The 19,567-nt window shown below is 53.1% G+C and overlaps 7 protein-coding genes across 7 annotated transcripts; 4 read left to right on the top strand and 3 right to left on the bottom strand.

Annotated features, from left to right (window-relative positions):
• Positions 1-67: 67 nt before the first annotated feature.
• On the bottom strand, positions 68-4,794 carry PHACADRAFT_175869 (glycoside hydrolase family 35 protein). The gene is made up of 23 exons (XM_007398074.1): positions 4,342-4,794; positions 4,036-4,277; positions 3,829-3,978; positions 3,763-3,774; positions 3,697-3,706; positions 3,511-3,635; positions 3,324-3,460; positions 3,120-3,273; positions 3,001-3,069; positions 2,902-2,949; positions 2,833-2,844; positions 2,682-2,776; positions 2,399-2,632; positions 2,181-2,343; positions 1,463-2,128; positions 1,372-1,408; positions 1,249-1,315; positions 1,019-1,194; positions 928-965; positions 731-875; positions 426-679; positions 309-372; positions 68-252 (listed from the first exon to the last, which is right to left on the bottom strand). Exons 1-23 carry the CDS (start codon positions 4,688-4,690, stop codon positions 137-139), a joined length of 3,363 nt encoding a protein of 1,120 aa, XP_007398136.1. The 5' UTR covers positions 4,691-4,794; the 3' UTR covers positions 68-136.
• Positions 4,795-5,419: 625 nt separating this feature from the next.
• PHACADRAFT_163762 (uncharacterized protein) lies at positions 5,420-7,905 on the top strand (the record flags this gene model as incomplete). Its single annotated transcript, XM_007398073.1, has 13 exons — positions 5,420-5,647; positions 5,694-5,751; positions 5,805-5,899; positions 6,230-6,292; positions 6,538-6,572; positions 6,627-6,645; positions 6,698-6,798; positions 6,849-6,956; positions 7,128-7,180; positions 7,232-7,366; positions 7,422-7,527; positions 7,585-7,685; positions 7,742-7,905. 13 exons carry the CDS (start codon positions 5,420-5,422, stop codon positions 7,903-7,905), a joined length of 1,266 nt encoding a protein of 421 aa, XP_007398135.1.
• Positions 7,906-8,178: 273 nt separating this feature from the next.
• PHACADRAFT_211138 (uncharacterized protein) lies at positions 8,179-10,851 on the top strand. Its single transcript, XM_007398072.1, has 17 exons — positions 8,179-8,530; positions 8,578-8,635; positions 8,690-8,780; positions 8,834-8,894; positions 8,953-9,084; positions 9,117-9,179; positions 9,241-9,302; positions 9,360-9,375; positions 9,431-9,465; positions 9,524-9,542; positions 9,594-9,694; positions 9,747-9,854; positions 9,914-9,964; positions 10,022-10,074; positions 10,127-10,421; positions 10,476-10,576; positions 10,632-10,851. Exons 1-17 carry the CDS (start codon positions 8,288-8,290, stop codon positions 10,793-10,795), a joined length of 1,653 nt encoding a protein of 550 aa, XP_007398134.1. The 5' UTR covers positions 8,179-8,287; the 3' UTR covers positions 10,796-10,851.
• Positions 10,852-13,461, bottom strand: PHACADRAFT_259827 (uncharacterized protein). The gene is made up of 8 exons (XM_007398071.1): positions 13,378-13,461; positions 12,884-13,318; positions 12,667-12,806; positions 12,496-12,588; positions 12,192-12,441; positions 11,886-12,128; positions 11,380-11,833; positions 10,852-11,316 (listed from the first exon to the last, which is right to left on the bottom strand). Exons 5-7 carry the CDS (start codon positions 12,434-12,436, stop codon positions 11,398-11,400), a joined length of 924 nt encoding a protein of 307 aa, XP_007398133.1. The 5' UTR covers positions 12,437-12,441; positions 12,496-12,588; positions 12,667-12,806; positions 12,884-13,318; positions 13,378-13,461; the 3' UTR covers positions 10,852-11,316; positions 11,380-11,397.
• Positions 13,462-15,326: 1,865 nt separating this feature from the next.
• PHACADRAFT_259825 (uncharacterized protein) lies at positions 15,327-16,359 on the bottom strand. The gene has a single exon (XM_007398070.1). It carries the CDS (start codon positions 16,145-16,147, stop codon positions 15,545-15,547), a length of 603 nt encoding a protein of 200 aa, XP_007398132.1. The 5' UTR covers positions 16,148-16,359; the 3' UTR covers positions 15,327-15,544.
• A 290-nt stretch (positions 16,360-16,649) lies between these two features.
• Positions 16,650-19,217, top strand: PHACADRAFT_259822 (uncharacterized protein). Its single transcript, XM_007398069.1, has one exon. The coding sequence runs from the start codon at positions 16,728-16,730 to the stop codon at positions 18,033-18,035; it is 1,308 nt and encodes a 435-aa protein (XP_007398131.1). The 5' UTR covers positions 16,650-16,727; the 3' UTR covers positions 18,036-19,217.
• A 3-nt stretch (positions 19,218-19,220) lies between these two features.
• Positions 19,221-19,538, top strand: PHACADRAFT_259821 (uncharacterized protein). The gene has a single exon (XM_007398068.1). The coding sequence runs from the start codon at positions 19,262-19,264 to the stop codon at positions 19,529-19,531; it is 270 nt and encodes an 89-aa protein (XP_007398130.1). The 5' UTR covers positions 19,221-19,261; the 3' UTR covers positions 19,532-19,538.
• The last annotated feature ends 29 nt before the right edge of the window (positions 19,539-19,567 follow it).

The raw sequence follows: 19,567 nt of genomic DNA, 5'->3' as shown, positions 1-19,567 counted from the left end.
TCTGCGTTGCCCCTGCCTCAGGGGCGGTTTATCTCAGCGTCCATGCAGTGCTCATTTCCGGTGGGCGACAATTTTGTGCATCAACGGACGTTCAATATGCTGCTCCTACAGAGGCGCGGGCGTACATGAGGCCACACTAGCGTAGGTCCCGATAACTCGGCGACTGAACCAACCCGATAGTGCTCTCCTTACTCGTGCTCACCACTGCAGTCGAAATAAGCTCAAGGTCTGCCATTTTGGCTCCTTCAGCATCTGTTGCGAGACGGAAATGAGTAGCATCGTTTTGAGAGCGACAGTTCTCCGCGTACCTAGTGACCACAAAGTGACCAGCAGCTCATTCTTTCCATTATGCTTCAAGATGCCCTCTGGAAGCTGAGGTATGGCATCAATGATAATATCCACGGGGGCCATAAATGCACACGTACTACGAACAATTCCTGTGGTCCGTCCTTGGAGTTAAACCGGCCGAATTGCCAGCCATTGATATGGATAATGCTGCGATAGCTGCTCGTCGGCGTGCGCGTTATCTTTAAGGCGATAGGCGTATCGATTTCATAGGGCAAGTCCAGACTAAAGGTCGTGCGGTATGCCTGGATTCCAGCACCTGAAATGCCGATGTAAGGTGTGCAGGAGCGGGATTGCTTCCAATTTGTTGCTGGGAAGCCCGGCAGATGCGCGCCTTGGGCGGAGGGTCAGAGTCAGTCAAGGGAGCACGGAGGGTAGTGCTTACCCTCTCGCTCGACGAATAGTCCACCCTCGTTCAGTGGTCCTCTAACCTTGTCAGGGAAGTCTTCGCCGCCAAGGTTGCCTTGAATCTTCCAGAAGTCGAAGTCGCCGCTGCCAAGCAGGCTATACCCTCTGATGCCACGAGGGGTCTAGGAGTGCTGCATCAGCTGAGCGTCGCGGATGTAAAGTGATGCCGGACACCTTAAACGTATCATCGCCGTTGTAATCTTCTTCCAAACCTTGATTTCAGGGTCAGCACAGCCACTCTGCAGAGCCATGGCCCACCGCGTACCGGTGGGGTCTAGAACGGCCGTGAGGACATTGTCCCCATCGTTCAGATCAGCGGGGTCGAACAACCACGTGTCGTTCGTAAGGTCGACGCCACCGCCCGCCGAGTACTGATTCGTCCCCTGGTTTGACCCAAGGAACTTGGAGTTGATCCATGCGCTGTAACCAAAGTTATACCCGCTTTTAAGTACTGGGGCTGAGAATCAGGACGTCCATGAAAAAGTTGCGACTCACCCTTGCACAGAGAGCTGAACACCGATAGCACTCCTGCCCGTGAAATGTCCACGGGTGATGGTGTTGCCTGCAAGGGTAAATGTTGAGTCGATGGACCAGGCAGAAGCTCTCAAGGGCGTTGACCTTGATGGAAACCGTACTCATCAGCGTAGAGCATGTACTGCGTAGCAAAATTAGAACCAATCCTCTAAGACTCCCCAGAAACATAGCTCACTTTCCCAGCGAACGGCTGGTAGGGCCTGCCAGTACTGGTCTTGTTCGCCGTAACCCAGCTGCTGTCATTGAAATTACTCTGGATCTCAGGAAGCGAGTCGGTGCAGAGCCACTCCGCGGTCCTTAGGTCCGGCAGTTCTGGAGCCTGTGCCGTGAACTTGAGAATGCCTCGCAAGGTGCCAATATTCGATTTCTGGACGTGAACTGTCCTCCCGTTCCATATGACGCGCTTGACAGACGAAGGCGCAACGACATCGAGAGTCGTGGTAGCGTTAATGTCGCCGTGCAGTGCGAGAACGCTTCTCCCATCGAGGAGTGTGGCGTTGCGAACGAGATACGGTCCAAACACAAAAATCGAGGGCACGTCCGGAGCGCGGTCGTACACTGTAGTGTTTGCAGAAGATAGGTGGACGTTCCAGAACGAAAGCGCGGTGTGCTTGTCTGCGACAAATACCATGGTATTGCCTAGGGAGATGGATGAAACGCCTTTAGGTGAACCGGTGATAATGAAAGTGCCGATCGGCCCAGTACGTGCTGAAATAGATGAGGAACCGGTGACTTTAGGCTTGTCAGAGGGTACTCCAGATATCACGGCCTCGACTTGATGTCCTTCGTTCGCATAGAGGATCAGGTGGTCAGTCGAATCTATGGTAGCCCAAGCAAACACCTGGTGCACTTCAACGTTTGGCTGAGCCGAAAGAGATCATCAATAGACGTACCTCGGCTGTTGAGTATTTCAAGGTATGAGAATTGAATGAGTACTCAGACACGAGTATCTGGCTTTCCCGAGCGTCTAACGTAGCCTGAGGCCCGAATTGTGGGATCGTCAAGGGACCTTCCGTCGTGTTTACTCGCAACGTAAACTTAGTCATGTTTGTGTGCCTGGACTCGACGCGAGTGAGATCACCAAAGGACACATTCCAAGGTAAATACGCACGTAACACTGTTTGATCGAACTATGTAGAAGTGCGCCCCAGATGGTGAACTGAGGGCAGTGGTGTAGATCCGCGGGTTGTCTGAAAATGCGGTGCCAAAGCCTATGGTACCATTGCCAAATCGCGTTGCGACTAGGAAGTCTGGTGAAGCGTGCAAGAACGCCGCTTGAAGCTTAATTTCGGAGTACTTAGGCGACAGTGTTCGGTCTTCACGGATCGGGGCTCCGTAGTCGTACCTGTGTATCGTCAGCAGCTGAAACGCAACGGGAGTATGGGCTGACATACGAGGTGTAAACGGTGGGTTCGGCGAGATTTCCCCAATTGGTACCGCCATAAACCATGTACAAGTTCTGATACGTAGTTTGTGCGCCATAGTTGTTCTAAAATTTGTATATAGTTAGCAAGCGCAGATTTTACAGCAGTGGGGTACGTTTACCTTGTAAACCATCTAAGCGAAGGTTGACAATGATGAGTAGGAAAGGCACCAAGAATATACGGCACATACGTTTGCAAATTGCTCATTAGTTAGCTGGAAACATTTGTCGTAGCCGGACTGACGATTTCATTCAGTTCAGCGTCCATCAGAAAATAGAGAAATACATACACCTCCCCAAGGATCAAAAGCGCCTGCCTGAAACTCGCCAGTTGCCCAAAAGATATCGGGATTAATGGCCTGGTACATCGTAAGGTGAATGTTCAACATCCCTATGGAAAGGAGCTGACCTTGTGAGCAGTGTCCAGATCTCCGCTGTTGATCTCGCGCCATAATGTAGGGTTCGCGCAGTCGAAGCCCTGCGGATAACTATCCCACATGTACAGATCAACTTCGCCCAAACCGTGAGCATAACGACCAGACGGAGAAGCATCGTTGTGAGTGCTTTCATCAGGATGTGAGCTAAAATTTAAGTGGTTGAAGAAGAAACTGACATGGGGACTTTTGTAATGCCATTTCCACGAAGGTTGTCTTCAATCTGAACCATGCTCTCAGATCGCCCCGGATCCCCAGAGGAAGATTCGAAAAACTCATTCTCGGCTTGAACAGCGATGACTGGTCCATCAGGATACTGCACCGTTGTGTGAGATTCGTTAGGAACGAAACGAATGAGGGGCGGACCTGGTACGGTTTGATGAATTCCGACGCCGCATCCATGTAAGAGGTCCATGCCTCGGAGAATCCAGTTTCATTCGTCCTTGCTTTCGCTGGATTGTTGGTCAACCAGCCTGGGAAGCCGCCTCCAGCTTAGGAATTGTGTGATAATTAGTGTCACGGCTAGCTATGGAAACAGCAAGTTCGGCCTACTGGTTTCTGCCTGCCGGCCAAACTTTAGTGAAAAGCACTGTCGAGTAGTTGTCAAGCCATACTTACATTGATGTATGGCTGGAATTAGAATTTACGTTAGAAATATATTCATGGACATACTACAAAACTTACTCCAGGTCTCGCGATTACCAGAAGGCCAACCTCCTTCGCCACTTCGTACAAATCAGTGTGGGATCGATAATAGTTGAAGTCTAGAGAGCCTTGCTTCCCCTCAGACAATCCCCAATGATGATATACCGATATAGCATTGAAGCCTGCGGCCTGCGGGCCAAAGACTGAGGGTTAGGTTTCTCGGCATGACAAGCTTTCCGCACTCACTCGCATCTTCTGGAAAACATCGCGCCATATGGCAGGTCCACTGGGCATCCTCCAAGTATGGACCTCCCCGCTAAAGACGTACAGCCTTTTGTCATCGAGGAATAGAGAATGTGCGTCGAAGGTGACGGCGGCAGAAGAGTTGCCGTGGTAATATCCCGGAGAACCAGGAGGTACTTCGTAGGACGGTACTGCAGAAATGGCAACCTGAGCGGATAGTGCGTACGCAGCGAGCCTTCCTAGCGCTTTAACAGTTGGCGGGAAGTAGTCCCCGAAAGAGTTGCTCCTTTAAATGAGCCGCATATTAACGTTCACATACCAGGCAGAGAGCGGGGAACAGAGATGTAATGTGGCAAATAATCGGTAGGATATCGCAAAAATAAATATACGTTATAGCTTGTAGCTCGATGAATGCTTTCAATGAGGCATAGTTGGCAGTCGGCAGTCGGTACGGTGGAGAACACCCGTTGCCTATCCCGGGGAGCCTGCAGGCCTGCCTCTTACAAGTACCGCATAGCCGGGATAATCTACGACACAAACGCAGAAGAAGAATCACAGACAAGAAGTTGTCGCGGACGTACGTCATCGCACAAAGTTCTTGCAAAGTTGCCCATGCATCCTGAAGAACTGGCCATGACGGTCCGGCGAGGGTAGTCATGTGTGGGGAGAATCGCGTTTGGCAGTTCCTTCAGCAGCTTTGTGGGTCAGCCTACCAACACGACTCAGCGAATCTTCTCCTTATATCGAATTCTGTGCGAGAGCGTGTGTGGTTTAGGACCAAGCCTGCAGGGCGGGCTGTAAAGCGGAGTGGGGTACGGCAAGCTCCGAGTCAGCATCAGCGGACCCTGCGCCAATGTTCAGATCGTTTTGACTGCAAAGGTACGCACTCGAAAGTAGTTTCGCTCAAGGGCCTGATTTGCCTTTCGGAATAATGTGCAGAATCTCGATGGCCGGGTCATGCGGCGTATGAGACTCGCTGGATATCCGGAAACTTAGAAGCCAGCCAGGCGATGGGTGATTTCCATCTTGTCAGGGATCGTCCTGCCTGGCTCAGTGCGCCATGGTCTCACGTGGACCTGGAAGATTAGTTGAAGGTCTGGCGGCTGCCTGCCATGCGGTGCCAGTGTAAGGGCAGATGAGGACACCTTCCTGTCAAACTCCCACCATCATCACACGGCTGATACAGCTCCATTGGCGCGGCTTCATACAACTTCAGTATGGCACAGGAGGTCATGGGTGTACCGTTTTTGTTCCGACTCCAGGCATAGGCATGTCCCAAATGTCCAGGGTCTCTCAGAAGCCTACTCATCGCTCATAAAGATAACGACCGTGGGGTCGGTATAAAGCAGGCGGTCCTCCAGAGGACTTCGTGCTTTCATCTCCAACCATGAGCCGACAACGCCCACTGTCCGACGCCGCCTCTGAGGAGAAGTACATTGACAAAGTTGCTCCGTCGGTGGAGCATGTAGAGGAGAGCGTCGCGAAAGTCGCAGATCGCGATGATGAGCTACTCCTTCCTGAAGCCCGCCAACATGCTGAGAGGAAACTCGTTCGCAAGCTCGATTTCCGACTCCTCCCCACCATCGTTTTGATTTTTCTTCTCAATTACATTGATGTAAGTCTACCTTCTCCATGGAGTTTTTATTCTAACTTTTATGCAGCGCACAGCCGTTTCGTCGGCACGTTTGAAGGGCCTCGAGCAAGACCTCCACCTTACGGGTATACATCTATCTAGCCCCCTATACCTGGTGATGATTGATTTATATCAACAGATATCCAATACGAGACGGTGCTCGCCGTACTCTATGCGTCCTATGTACCCGCGCAAATCCCATCGAACATGATCTTGAACCGGATATCGCGGTCCGTATCGTTCTTCGCGCACCCTTATTTCGCCCCTCTGAACTCATCTTGCAGACCATCTTACTATATCCCCTTCTGTGTCTGCATCTGGGGGATGACGAGTGCACTGACCGGGGTGCGTACAAAGCCTTGGCTCGAACAACGTTATTAAAATGCTCCACAGGTGACGAAAAATTACGCAGGCATCCTGGCCGCTCGCATCTTTGTCGGTTTCCCCGAAGCTGCCTTTTACCCAGGTGCAATCTATTTGCTTTCCCGCTGGTACACTCGTAGGGTATACGTCTCTTCCCATGGGACTCCTCGGATCTAGTAAATCGCTCACCCCTCTTGTCAGGAACTGGCCTTCCGGTCTGCCATTCTATATGGCGGTTTATTGATTTCAAACGCCTTCGGAAGCGTGAGTTTCCTTGCAACGCGTATAACATGTAATAGTCGGTTAATTATAGACACGACCCCAGTTGATGGCTGCTGGAATCCTCTCGAACATGGACGGCAAGCTGGGTATCAGAGCCTGGAGATGGTGCGTGCCGGCTGTGGATGGGACCATTCCCCTACTTACGACCATTCGCTTTCAGGCTGTTCTACATTGAGGCACGCTGCTTCCACTAGCACAGGGAAGAGGAAATTGACAATCTCTCACAGGGTTCTATAACAGTCTGCATTGGCTTGTTTGCAATGTGAGTATAACATGCTTCACTGAGCTGCCGAAGCCGCATGCTGATGGTTCACAGTTGGGCATTACCCGACTACGTGAGAGATGTTTACTTTTTGCAGGCTGGCGGAGAACTGACCCCTAAAGTAGCCGCATAACACTCGGTGGCTGTCGAAGGCCGAGCGACGGCTTGCTCAAGTCCGCCTTGCCGAGGACGCTGGAGAAGCCGACGATGACTCGGCTCACGATACGTATGTGTTTGTACTCTCACGTTCGTGCCTAAGGCTCATATGACCCGAAGTGCGTTCACGGGTTTGAAGCAAGCACTCCGAGATCCGAAAGTGTCTATCCTCGCGGTCATGACATGCGCGCAACTGCTCGGGCTCAGCTTCGTGAACTTTTTCCCAACGTAGGCCATCCTGGTATCTACCGTCTGCGACTAGACTCTGACTGTACTTTATCTAGATTGACCGCAACTCTGGGATTTAACACCACTATCAGCCTGGTTCTTGCTGCGTCCGTATCCTACTGCTTACGTGTGTCTGTTAGTCAACTGATACTGACACCGACACTACCACAGACCGCCATGGATCTTCGCAACCATCTTCTGCTGCGTAAACGCATGGCACGCAGGTAGGCACGACTCCAGGCAGATACGGCGGAAATCATACTGACACTTCCCAGACCGCAGCGGCGAACGCTTCTTCCACATTGTCGGACCATGGTGGGGTTCCATGGTGGGGTATGTCATCGGCCTGTCCACGATGTCTATCGGCGGTCGCTACTTCGCCATGTTCCTGATGGCCAACGGATATGCAGGTAAACCAAGTTCCTTTGCTTCCTCTCTGCGAAGAGCTCACTTCGTACTCGTTAGGCTTCGCGCTGACTCTAGTATGGACGTCTAACGCCGTTCCGAGACCGCCTGCCAAGCGCTCTGCGGCCATTGGCATCGTCAACGGGTTCGGCAATCTGGGCAATCTGTGCGCGCGATCTGTATTTTGCGCCAAGTGGCTTCCCTCTGACGCTGTTGGAAATAGCATTGGGTCGTACGCCTGGAAGGCAGAGTGGGGCCCGAACTACCATCCCTCGATGATCATCGGGCTAGCGTCCTTCGTGTTGAGTTCTGTCCTCGCATTCGGTGCGTGACGATAGCTCTCGTCTTAGACAGAGGCGAAGGCACTGACATGCGGCCAGTGGTCCGCTACATACTTGTTGCAGAGAACAAGAGACTCGACAAGAGCGATGCGGAGGAGATGACAGACGCCGAACGAGAGCGGATCAAGGAGGCCGCGAGGCTGGAGGGTCTCACCTTGGATGAAGCCATGGAAAGGAAGAAAGGCTTCCGGTATCTGTACTAACCATGTGGCTCTGTGTGCCTATGTATCATAGTATATGAATTATCTACTCCGCAAGTCGTCCCGGACACGTGGACAGAAGCCATTCTAATGAAGTGAAGACCAGGGACGAACGCGTGGACGATTTCGTGTTCTTCAATCTTTCGCACTCCGGACAAAAACTAGTAGCGCGCTCGAGAGTTCATTGGGACGCCAGCCAAGCTCCGGCTTCAGCGTTCAACATTACTCTCATCTGCTTCGACCATCATTTTACGACTGATGGCTCCCCTTGTAGGCCTTCATTTAATTTAAATGCGACTTAGAAGCACATCGTAGATTACTCTTTCTCCGACTTGGCCTCGGATGGCCGGATACATATAGGTAGCGGCGGCCTCCAGTATGCTCCATGCTTTCGCTTTCAACCATGAGCCAACAACACTCAACATCTGACAAGGTGTCCGAAGAGAAGCACAAGGTCAAAGGTCCTACGTCAATGCTCGAAGAGAGTGGGGTTGCGACAGCCATAGACGATGACAGTGAGCTGCTTCTCCCCGGAATACGACAAAGAGCAGAGAAGACGCTTCTTCGCAAGCTCGATACTCGGCTCCTACCCACTATCGTACTGGTCTTTATCCTCAATTACATCGATGTAAGTTCACGTACAAGCCAGTTGAACTCGTACTGACCATGATGCAGCGGACAGCCATTTCGTCAGCTCGTCTGTATGGAATAGAGCACGACCTACATATTACAGGTATATAACCTGTCTTCTTCTCAATCCTGTCTGCTGACTAACCTGTGCTGATAGACATTCAGTATGAGACGGTGCTGGCCGTTCTCTATGCGTCCTACGTCCCTGCGCAAATCCCATCGAACATGATCTTAAACCGGATATCACGGTGCGTAGATGTAGATGCTGCAAGGTACTAGGGCCGAACTTAGTCCTTTGCAGGCCGTCATACTATATTCCCGCCTGTGTCTGCATCTGGGGCATGACCAGTGCCTTGACTGGGGTGCGCGCTTCGCAGCTCGGTCTTATCAAGTCAGCAAAACTGAATAGTGATCCCGCAGGTGACGAAGAATTATGCAGGCATTCTAGCCGCCCGTATATTCATCGGCCTACCCGAGTCTGCGTTCTACCCAGGAGCAATTTACCTGCTCTCTCGCTGGTACACGCGCAAGGCATGTATTCTGGACCTAAAAGTGTCGACCTATTGCTCATTCTGTTGTATCAGGAACTGGCCCTCCGATCTGCCCTTCTCTACTGTGGTCTGCTGATCTCAAACGCCTTTGGAAGCGTGAGTAGCGTTTGCAACGTGTACGGCATTTTTTGCAGTCTAATCTTGGGAACGATGTCAGCTGATTGCTGCCGGCATCCTCGCGAACATGGAAGGCAAGTTGGGTATCAGAGCCTGGAGGTGGTACGTATCTGGTGCCCGCGGCGTCTTGTAACCTATTAACAGCTATCCCATCTCCAGGCTGTTTTATATTGAGGTTTGTTATCTCTTGCCCCTCGGATACGGGTGCACGAAGACTGAGATCCTCTCAGGGTGCCATAACCGTTCTCATCGGCCTGCTCGCAATGTGAGCACATTTTCTTCATATAATGCTGACTTAGGAGTGGCATGCTGACGGTGTATAGTTGGACTCTGCCTGATTATGTGAGATATGTCTTTTTTTGCAGGCTTGCGGAGACTGAACCCAACTAATAGCCACATAATACTCGATGGTTATCAAAAGCCGAACGAAGACTCGCTCAAGTTCGTCTTGCCGAGGACACTGGAGAAGCCGATGAGGATTCCGTCCACGACACGTATGTCCCCGACTTCTATAGTGGCTCCCACTTAATTCACGATCTTTTGAAGTGCTTTGACAGGTTTAAAACAGGCATTGCAGGATCCGAAGGTTTATGTCTTTGCGGTTATGACGTGCTCGCTACTTCTAGGCTCGAGTTTCGTTAACTTCTTCCCGACGTGAGCCTTGAGTTTGAGATCTGATTATTTGACAAGACATCGACACTCCTTTTTCCTAGACTGACCGCAACCCTGGGATTTTCGACGACCGTCAGCCTACTCCTTGCTGCGTCAGTGCCACCATCCTTTATCTAACATTGTGCGGCTAATCGATTCTGGCACGACAGACCGCCGTGGATCTTTGCCACGATTCTCTGCTGCGCAAACGCATGGCATGCAGGTGCGTGCCGCTGAGCAATACCGGCAGACTAGTATGATGACACATAGAGCAGACCGCAGCGGCGAGCGATTCTTTCACGTGTCGGGACCGTGGTGGAGCGTTATGATCGGTTACATTATCGCCTTGTCCACGATGTCTGTCGGCGGCCGATATTTCGCCATGTTCCTGATGACTGGCGGATATGCAGGTTGGTTGCTCATCACTCCCGTCACTCTGCTAAAAGGCTATATTCGCTTTTCAGGCTTCGCTCTGACGTTGGTATGGACTGCTAACGTCGTCCCGAGACCGCCTGCCAAGCGTACGGCCGCAATAGCTATCGTCAACGGGATCGGCAATCTGGGCACCCTGTGCGTGTGTTTCTGGCTCATATTAAAGATCTGCAGTTGATGACATGGGGACAGCATTGGGTCATATGTGTGGAAGGCCGAGTGGGGCCCCAATTATCACCCCTCGATGATCATCGGTCTGGCGTCTCTTGCTTTCAGTTCCGTCCTCGCGGTCGGTGCGTGTCTCGGTTCCCCATCAGGATGAGAGCAGAGGCATTGATATGTGTTTAGCAATGCGCTGTATGTTAGTGTCGCAGAACAAGAAGCTCGACAAGAGCGGAATCGAAGACTTGACTGATGCTGAGCGGGACCGGATCGAAGAGGCGGCGAGGTTGGAGGGCCTGACTGTGGAAGAGGCTATGGAAAGGAAGAAAGGCTTCCGGTTTCTGTACTGACCGCGTGTTGTTGTGCATTGTGTATCATAGTATACAAATATATGAGTAGGATCATGATTACAGGTGCCTCGCCGAAAACGTGTGCTATGGATCAACTGAAATCGGAACAACTGGCTCGACATACACGGGGAATATGATCCAATGCACGGGTAGAGAGCATTGGATGCGAGACTAGCGCAATTTTTGAATAACAAAAAAAGAAGGAAGGAAAGGAAGGAAGGGAAGGAAGGGAAAGGAGTCAACACGAAGGCAAATTTGAGATATCAAAAAAGCGGACAAACAAATAAATAGAAATAATGGATGCATAACTAGTGCAATATTTTTTCTTTATTTAAAGAATAGGCAGGGCCGCGGAGGCGGATGCGAGATATTAAAAAGAACAAAGCGAAAAATAGAAAGAAACATTCATGGAGCAGCAAATGTAAGGAATGTGAAGGGGATGCGCAGTTGAATGCGTGATGCGACCTCTTTCGAGATCGTAAAGATTTTGATGAAAGTTAGACTGGAACAAGGGACGATGGCTGGATAACATAGGGATCAGTTAGCCTCGGCGCAAATGAGATCTGTGGGTGGAGCGCACTCACAGCGGTATAGTAACGGTCTTATTCCCACCGATCCTGGTCATCGCCCGAGAGACGCCCTTCCTCCACGAACGCCAACGAGTTGTCGCCGATGGTATGTGCGGCGTCAGTGGGACCATTCAAATGGTTGCTTCGCTCTTCGCGCGAAACGACTGGGGTGCATGATGGGGGATGCTGGATTGTCTCATTAGATGACGGGACTCCAAGCTGGGAGAAACGCGTCATGATGAGGCACATGTGCAGAATCCCAATCGCCACCACTACACCAGCGACGAATGCGGTGAGCAGGGATGTCCGACACACGCCTGCGGGCGGCAATGTTGGAGTACCCGAAGAGTAGGAACCGTTCACGATGGCTTTCATGTCTTTCACGAATTCGACATACTGCTCAACGGCAAGAGCGACGGAGCCGTTGTACGTGACCATGAAGAACAGCACCGTTGTCAATACGGAAGCCCTGAGATAATTGATGAGCAGCCGCTGTGCCACGCTCGTCGTAAGGCACTTACCATGCTGCCCATGCCACCGGGGCCGCAAGAAGCATGGGGGTGGCCGAGAAGTATGATTGGGTGCGGCTGGAAGTCAAAGTGGTCCAATGTTCGGCAGCATTCGGCCATGTTGAGGCGGTGGCGGAAACATGCCAGGTCATAATTATTCTAAGGGACATTGCGAACACGCAGCAAAAGCAGATGGCGACCAGGGTTGTTGACGTTGCGACACTTGTGCAGTGAAGGGGTAGCGAGATGAATAATCTACATGATCATGGACGCCGCGGTCAGATACTACATGGGACATGAGTACAGATAGCGACTCACAGAGTCAAGATACATGTGCACACTGCGCCGGATGCAGTCCAGAGTTCATGAACGCATGGAGGGATGAGGGCGGGATCACGTTGAGTGCCCGAAGTCCCTTCACCTAGAACGTTTGCTTGATAATCGAAGTAAGGTAGAGAATCGATGTGAACGAGTAGGAGATAACGATAGGCAGAAGCAACGAAGCAGAATGTTGGTGTCACAATAAGTCGATAAAGAGCGTCGAGGATCGAGCGTTTAGTCATTGTGTCTGGCGTCGGCGACGTTAGCATGATGTTCGCATGGGCCGTTGCGGACCACTTACATGTGCTATTGAGCAATAATGAGAGATGTAATATCGCAGAAGACTAGTAGCCCTGCAGCCCGTATAGTGGGGTGCGCATCCTCGGGAAGGTGCCTATATAGGCGGAGGCTCAGTGCTGCGCGCCTCGCGGCTTAAGCTCGAGGAGGACCTCGACTTCAAGTGCTTGCTTACCTTGCGCATGCAAACCACGTGTAGACTGGGATCTGCGGTGGAGTTGCAAATATCAGGGAACTCCCACTGCTATGAAACAAGACGGAGGTACGTCTTTCAGGCGTCATAGGTCAACTGTTGACTAGAAGCAACGAATGGCGCTGCAGAAATAGCACACATAAATGGAATGAGATGTCTGGACATGTACAAAGTAGGGTAGTGGTAATACGAGACGTACTGGGTGCGCTGCGCCAGACGGCTTGGCACGACACGATGGGCCTGTAGAACGGGATGCTGATGAAACAGGTAGTTTCATCAGCACGCGGAACTAACGTGCTGCGACGTACACGCAGCCCAGCGGGCGATGCAAAGACATAGCACCAGGACGGGCTTAGGGGAGGAGGAGCAAGATTCCCACCCAGATTAAAGTCGTCGCGAAAGATGAAGTCTGCGCTACAGCATGAGACGCCCTCGAGACCACCGTCCGTCTGCACGAACCTTTCACTTAACTGCCAGACCAGTGCAGCACAGCCCCATTGACGGCCCCGTGCGATTTCTGTCTACTGCTCCTTGGACGTCGGAAGAGTCGGTGCACCGGTCGCACCGCCGTGCCGTATTTGGTAACACGGCGGCAACGCGCCAAATACGTACCCACTCCGGAGGAAACAGGCAGCTGTTCTCCAAGCCTTGTGAGACACGCGCAGTGGATGCAACAATATATTGTACACGTACATGCAGAATTAGAAATGTAAGGCTGCGGGCCATAAGCCACACATTGATATTTCACAGACAAAAGCCAACAGGGCGCCCACAGGACGCGGCGGCGCGGGGGTCATGAAGCCACGATTGTCAGTGGCACCGATCAGCTACGGCACTTCGTAAGGATCGTCGTCACTCAGTGGGACAGAAGGCTTGGCTGGGCTCGTAGGGTGGCATGGCTATACACCAGGTGGCCAGGGCTTGCAGCGCCATTGTGCAATATATCAACAGCGAGTGGGCACGACATGGGGGCCACAGAGAAGGAGGCAGAGAAAAGAACCGTGAGGCCCGGCAGGAGCATGCCTGGAGAGAACGGCCGGGAGGAGCATGGCTTGAGTGGGTCCCACACACGCTCGCCGACACCGGGGTCGGCTGTCGGGTCGGCGCGCATGGAAGCATAATCGGCTCGCGACAGCATGTCTTCGGCCGGCTTGCTCATCGCGTTATCGGAAAGCCACGGGTGTCAACGGATAGGCGCATTACAGGGTGCTTTGGCCAGGAGGCGGGGCTAACTTTGCCAGAGCGGAAGGCAAAAATTCATTGGCCTGCCGCGGGTGGATGCATGAAGATCGGAGATCACCCTTATTCAGAGAAAGAATAGCGAAAGAGAAAGGAAGCATCCAGGCGTCCGGAGGTGCTGTGGCACGGTGCTGTGTCGACCAGTGCGTATACGCCAGCGGGACGATCAGTCGCCTTCGTGGTGGAGCCTCGCAGTGGCGATAGGACGCGATGAACCAGATAAGTGCTGGGAGAAAAGGTCGAAGGCGAGGTTCACCAAATTTTCAGCAACGTCGGCGCGAAACTGGCTGGTCGTCCGCAACAAGTACGTGAACCCGTCGAAGGCGCCGGCAACACTTTGTGGCGCCCATTCTTGGGCGCTTTCACTTTTTTCATCCGTTTGCTGAGCAAACAACACTGACAATTGCACGCAGAGTCGCAGTACAATTATGGGCAATATTATTAACAAATGACAGGGTATAAGTTTTATGATACAGCTACAGCCCGTAAACTAGAGATAGATCTAGCGAGCCTGAGTGTCGTCGCAAGAGGCAGGAACAACCAAGCAGATGTACAGGACAAACCTGCGACGGCGTCGATTAGCGTTGATACAGAGGGTATATATCAGAGGGTGGCACGGAACAGGAATAGAGCACGGACGAACAGCACGAGACGAGGGTACGACAGTGCTAAAGCACAATGGGAGCTAGAACCGATAGCAGGTATCAGATGGACAGAGCGTGGTACAAACTTTACCGCTAGTATCACCGCCTGCGTTGTGTCGACGCTTGCATTGAACTGCTCCTGGTCTATGCGCGAAGAGCGACAGGACCAGGAGCGGCAAGCGCAGACGTTAGCATGGCTTCTGCGGATCCAGGAACAGCGGCGTTGGTTACAGTGTCGTCTAGTGTGACGGAGCAGCCACCAGGGGTGGCAGAGTTGCTGCGGGGGATAGGAACACGCCCGAGCTCAGTGTCGGGTTCGGAGACGGAGACGCCAAGCTTGCGGAAGTAGACTGCGGTCAGAGCGAAATGGGCGATGGCGACGATGAAGACGAAGACGACGATGATACGCGATGTCCAGGGGAAGACCGAGATGCCGGAAGATGACTGGTCAGAATCGTTGCCCTTCAACGGGCGGGCGCTGCGCAGCATGGCCAGCATGTGAAGCGAGGAGTGCTCTTGCGCAGCATTCGCACCGAGGTTGGGATAGCGGAGCCTCCACACGAAGCTTAGGAGGATTATGACGAAAGATAGGACTGACCTGCGGTCATGCACATTAGATAGCAATCTTTCGAAGACATACAATAACATACCATGCAGTCCAGGCCCAGGGTGCTGCCAGCAGCATCGGGACTGCCGTGAAGCGAGACGAAGCGTGCAGCTCCGCAGCCTGTACAGCAGAAGATGTCAGGGAAGATGTGACTATATTGCCTTCAGGTCACTCACGCGGACCCAGTCTTTAACAACGTCACAGGTTTGGGCAACGTTGTTCAGGTGCCGACGCATGTTGAGCGAGATCGCGATACCGGCAGCACACGCGAACAGGCACATGAAAGCGATTGTCTTTGTGACGACTTCTTCCGCGATGCTTGTGATCGAGAGCAAGCCGATCGTGAGCCTAAATATGTTTCATTTTTCGATCAGCATCGATTACGATCATGGGCGTACACGGCGTGCAGCATGAGGGGGATGACGTACGCGAGAACCGCCGCACACAGCGCACTTGCCATTTCTAGATCTCGCCCAAGCGACGTCAAGTACATCTTCCAGGTGCCGTGCAGAAGAGCGAGGGCGTCGGCATGGTGGTCATGGTCGGCGACGGCCTCGGCAGCGACAAGCCGGGATAGCTTGCTTAAGGGGATCAGCAAACTGTCGAGGTGCGAGAGCCCGAGCAACAAAACATAGAGGTAAAGGAGGGATATCAACCAGGCGAAAGCAGCGATGACAGAGTAGATGACGACGGAGGGAAAAGAAAGGATGACGGAAGAGAAAGGCATGATATTAAGCTGGGGGAAGATCTTCAGCCGAGGACCATTGGTGCCGTCAGCAGCAATGTGGATAGGCGCCGGTGTGGTCGCAGTAGGAGCCGCATAGGGACGCGGAAGATGGAGGCAATGCCAAGAACGAGAAGAAGGATGGTCTGCAGCAGAGATGTAACGAACGTCAGTACTGTCGCCAGCTGGTTGCTGTGAGACTGAAGCCGATTGACCGTGCCCGCGACCACACGGAGTGGTAGCGATCATATTGGGTCCGGAAAAAAGTCGCGTCCGGGGTTGACGCGAATAGATGTATCAGGGACGGACACCGACGTGTCCCTCGTCGTCGAGCGGATAGTGAAGAGGAGCAGAGGCAGTCGTGTATTGGATTGGACTGGTCAAGAGACGGCCTGGACGTTGCTTTTATACTGCAAGGCGACCCGACAGCGGCGGCGACAAACATTGCAAGACAGGTGCGCGCAAGGGTTAACGCGGAGGGTTAACGCGTTAGTATTAATGGCCTGGTGGCGTCGTAGGTGGTAGCTGAGCCTGCTTGATTACTCGGAGTTGGCTGCCGGAGCGTCCTTATTGCCTTTTATGGCGCGTCGCAAGCCACAAGCTTGCTTCGGACTTTAGATTTCAAAACGAACCGTTCTCAGAATAGCCCACAATTCTGACGGTGCGGCCGGCGCTGATGTAAGCTTGGTTCGGTGCCGTGGCTTGCCGTGTGGGGCAGCTCCACCGAAGGACTGCGCTTGCGGTCTGGCCCAGTCTCTTTGCTCCTCTCTTCCACGTCCCAACAAACCCAACCCGACAATCTCAACCACAGGCAGACACTAATACTACCATGGCTCGACAATCGAAACAGATCCCCGCTCGCCGTGCCCGACAGCGTCGAACGACCACGCCAACAATACGAACAAAGCAAGTAGCCTCGCAAGACTCCAAACGGCAACGTGCGAAGAAAGCATCTCTGCTGAAGCGACTCGGCCCCGCTCCAGACGCGCAGCAGCGGACGATGAAGCCAAAGTCGAAGCGGAGGGCGCAGATGCTGGCCATTGCGGCTCGGAAGGTGACGCGCGAGCAATGGACCACGATCGCAGAGGAGACCCGCCAGATCGTCTTGGGAGATGGCAAGTACGTCGAAGAACGCCGTCCATCCGTTCTCTCTTCGTCCGTTGCTCATTCCGATCAGCGACTAGTCGCTGATAGTACATCTCAGGAGGCCGCGCCTTCTACGGTGCGCGTTGCGCACGACATCTCTGCACAGATCTTGCTCAGTGTACAGAGCACTACATTCTATCCCCACTACTCTGGCCCTCTGGCCCAATGGGCTTCGTCTTCGAGACGTACCACGTCTTCTGGCACCATCGTTGACTTCATGCACTGCTCAACCCTCGTTGCTGCGCGCCGTATATGCTCATCAACAACAACGACAAGCACGCCTTCTTCCCCTGTCGGCGTTCTTTCCTTTGCCTCACCCAAGAAACCTGGTGGCGGCTACCTTCATGGCGGCGATGAGCAAGAAGAAGTTGTTGCACGACACAGCTCACTCGTGGCCAGCCTGAGTTCTCCGGCAGCGCAAGCCTTCTATCAAGAGCATCGCAAGTATCGCTCAGAGGACGGCAGTGGCCTGCATGACCACTCCATGGTCTATTCTCCTAACGTTGTCGTCTTCCGCGCCGACGCAGACGACACCACAGAGAGCACTTCCACCTTTGGTGCCGTCTGTGGTGCATTCATTGCTCCATACACTATCAATGTTCTCTCCGCGGTGCCCGTGAACGCCGCCGCTGTCCGAGCAAAACACGTCATCCTCCCCGGCGAACGCGACTTCTTCGAGGACGGCATTCGGACTGTCGCTCAGGAGCGCATGGCGCGTGCTCTGCGCGTCTTCGAGGAGCGCGGCGACCATACGCTCGTCCTCGGTGCGTTCGGGTGCGCGTCGAGCGAGAACAGTGTCGAGACTATCGCTGCGATCTGGGCGGAGCTCCTCGTATGTGGCAGCGGCGTGGCCTCGGAAGGCGCCCGGTTTAAGGACGTCTTCGATCACGTCGTGTTCGCGGTCCCCGGGAAGCATTTCGCGAAGTTCAAGGATGCGTTCGAGATGCGGGTGTTCGAGGCGGAGGTCGCTAAGGCTGCGCTCAGCGATTAGGTGTTCGCTCGATTAACCTTATCTCTTAATCTGTTAGTTTTTATTCTTATTTTTCTTGGTGTATCATGTATCTTTTTCCGTTTACAGGAACGACGTCGCGAACGTGGTATACCCCAAAGAGATTCAGAAACTAAATAGCTGTATTTGTACTCTCGTTTTGTGTCTAGCTGTTTCTTACTGTTGAATAACGTTTAAGCGTGTACTGTGCGATGGATTGCGAACGTCTGATCCAGGATCTCCAGGCTGCTCGTTGCCGTCCTCGACCGGCGTTTCGGACCGGACTCCGAGTTCGACCATCCCAGACGCATCAGTCGCCGGTGGGCTACTCCTGCCACCACCACCACCACCACCACCTACCACCACCATCCGGAGTTATAGCACTTGCGTTGCTTTATGGCGCATAGATGAAATGACTGAAGCTCCTTGTTAAGTAAACGTAGCTGACGATGCGTGTGACTGAAAATTTCTCAGCGAACAGGCAGGCCCGTTGCGGGAAGGCTACACGACGTTTCCATAATCTGTCAGCTGCTCATTACGCACGCTTATTGACAACAAGATATGTCACCGTACCAAGCGGCTGCGCGGGGATTCGCGAATGAGCTCGAGACGTGCACCGCCTTCAGCTTTCGCCCTGCCTCTCAGCCAAAAGCAGACGTGGCGCTGCAGGAGGGAGATCTTCTGCCTGCAGTACTGGCGCAAGCCTCCTCCCATATGTGGTTGGTCGTGCGCGTCTGTGCCCGCGCGTGTGCTCGCAAAGCTGTTGCACGGTGGAGGAAGTCCTCGGTCAGGCTGCGCTTGATGATGACTGCCCCAGACCGAGGCAGACACGGTCTGAGCGGGTCATCCCGGAGGCCGAGCCCTGCGATACCCGACGGGTCTCGTCATTTCCACAGCTGCCTGAGCCGGTTCGTTGGCGCGCTGCGTCCCGTATTCTGACATTGTTGTTCCGCCTGCGCAGGCTGGTGGCAGCGCGTCCGAAGCGAGGTATAAAAGCTGTGGTATACCCGTTCAGCTTGAGCTCATCGCCCTTCACGCAATGCTTGGTTCGTCTACTCTCCCCACACAATCCGAGTCATCCTCTCGGGCGCATACCCGTGACGAACGTTCTCAAGCTGTCCAACACGACGAGCACGTTGTCCCCATCGCGACTGGTGAGTGGCGGACTACATCACAAGTCTTTCTCCCTTCCTTCTCATGCTTCCCTCGTAGATAAATGGACCGCTACTATGATTCACGACCTCATGCGTCGTCAAGTCTTCAGATCTGGCCGAATCATGGCCACCATCCGCGTCTTCTTCCATTCCGCATACTACAACGCACTACTCTTGTCGCTCCCTTCGTTCCCGTGCTTCTCTCAAGATCTCGAGGACTTTCGAGAGAAAATGCGATTCGCTTGGCTCGATAGCACCATCCAATATGCATGGGACGATTTCGCCACTGCCCTGCTGAACACCTGGAATCGGTCTGGAAGAGACTGTGTATGGCTTATGTTGTAAGTCAAAGCATCGTTTGAGATCACTATATGCTTGTGC

The sequence above is a fragment of the Phanerochaete carnosa genome (assembly GCF_000300595.1).
Source record: "Phanerochaete carnosa HHB-10118-sp unplaced genomic scaffold PHACAscaffold_7, whole genome shotgun sequence".
Taxonomy (NCBI): Eukaryota; Fungi; Basidiomycota; class Agaricomycetes; order Polyporales; family Phanerochaetaceae; genus Phanerochaete; species Phanerochaete carnosa.
The sequence above is the reverse complement of the archived record's forward strand: the minus strand, read 5'-3'. Positions and strand labels throughout refer to the sequence as shown.

Excerpts from the sequence above, each read along its gene's own strand:
- PHACADRAFT_259822 (XM_007398069.1), top strand. The coding sequence starts at position 16,728 with ATGGCTCGACAATCGAAACAGATCCCCGCTCGCCGTGCCCGACAGCGT.
- PHACADRAFT_259827 (XM_007398071.1), bottom strand. The coding sequence starts at position 12,436 with ATGACTAAACGCTCGATCCTCGACGCTCTTTATCGACTTATTGTGACA. Across the intron at positions 12,129-12,191 it reads TGCACATGTATCTTGACTCT|ATTATTCATCTCGCTACCCC; the intron begins GTGAGTCGCTAT and ends ATGATCATGTAG. Across the intron at positions 11,834-11,885 it reads CCGGTGGCATGGGCAGCATG|GGCTTCCGTATTGACAACGG; the intron begins GTAAGTGCCTTA and ends CAATTATCTCAG.
- PHACADRAFT_211138 (XM_007398072.1), top strand. The coding sequence starts at position 8,288 with ATGCTTTCGCTTTCAACCATGAGCCAACAACACTCAACATCTGACAAG. Across the intron at positions 9,180-9,240 it reads TCTCAAACGCCTTTGGAAGC|CTGATTGCTGCCGGCATCCT; the intron begins GTGAGTAGCGTT and ends GAACGATGTCAG. Across the intron at positions 10,422-10,475 it reads ATCGGCAATCTGGGCACCCT|CATTGGGTCATATGTGTGGA; the intron begins GTGCGTGTGTTT and ends ACATGGGGACAG.
- PHACADRAFT_259825 (XM_007398070.1), bottom strand. The coding sequence starts at position 16,147 with ATGATCGCTACCACTCCGTGTGGTCGCGGGCACGGTCAATCGGCTTCA.
- PHACADRAFT_259821 (XM_007398068.1), top strand. The coding sequence starts at position 19,262 with ATGATTCACGACCTCATGCGTCGTCAAGTCTTCAGATCTGGCCGAATC.
- PHACADRAFT_175869 (XM_007398074.1), bottom strand. The coding sequence starts at position 4,690 with ATGACTACCCTCGCCGGACCGTCATGGCCAGTTCTTCAGGATGCATGG. Across the intron at positions 3,274-3,323 it reads GGCATTACAAAAGTCCCCAT|CACTCACAACGATGCTTCTC; the intron begins GTCAGTTTCTTC and ends TCCTGATGAAAG. Across the intron at positions 1,195-1,248 it reads GTTCAGCTCTCTGTGCAAGG|CGGGTATAACTTTGGTTACA; the intron begins GTGAGTCGCAAC and ends AGTACTTAAAAG.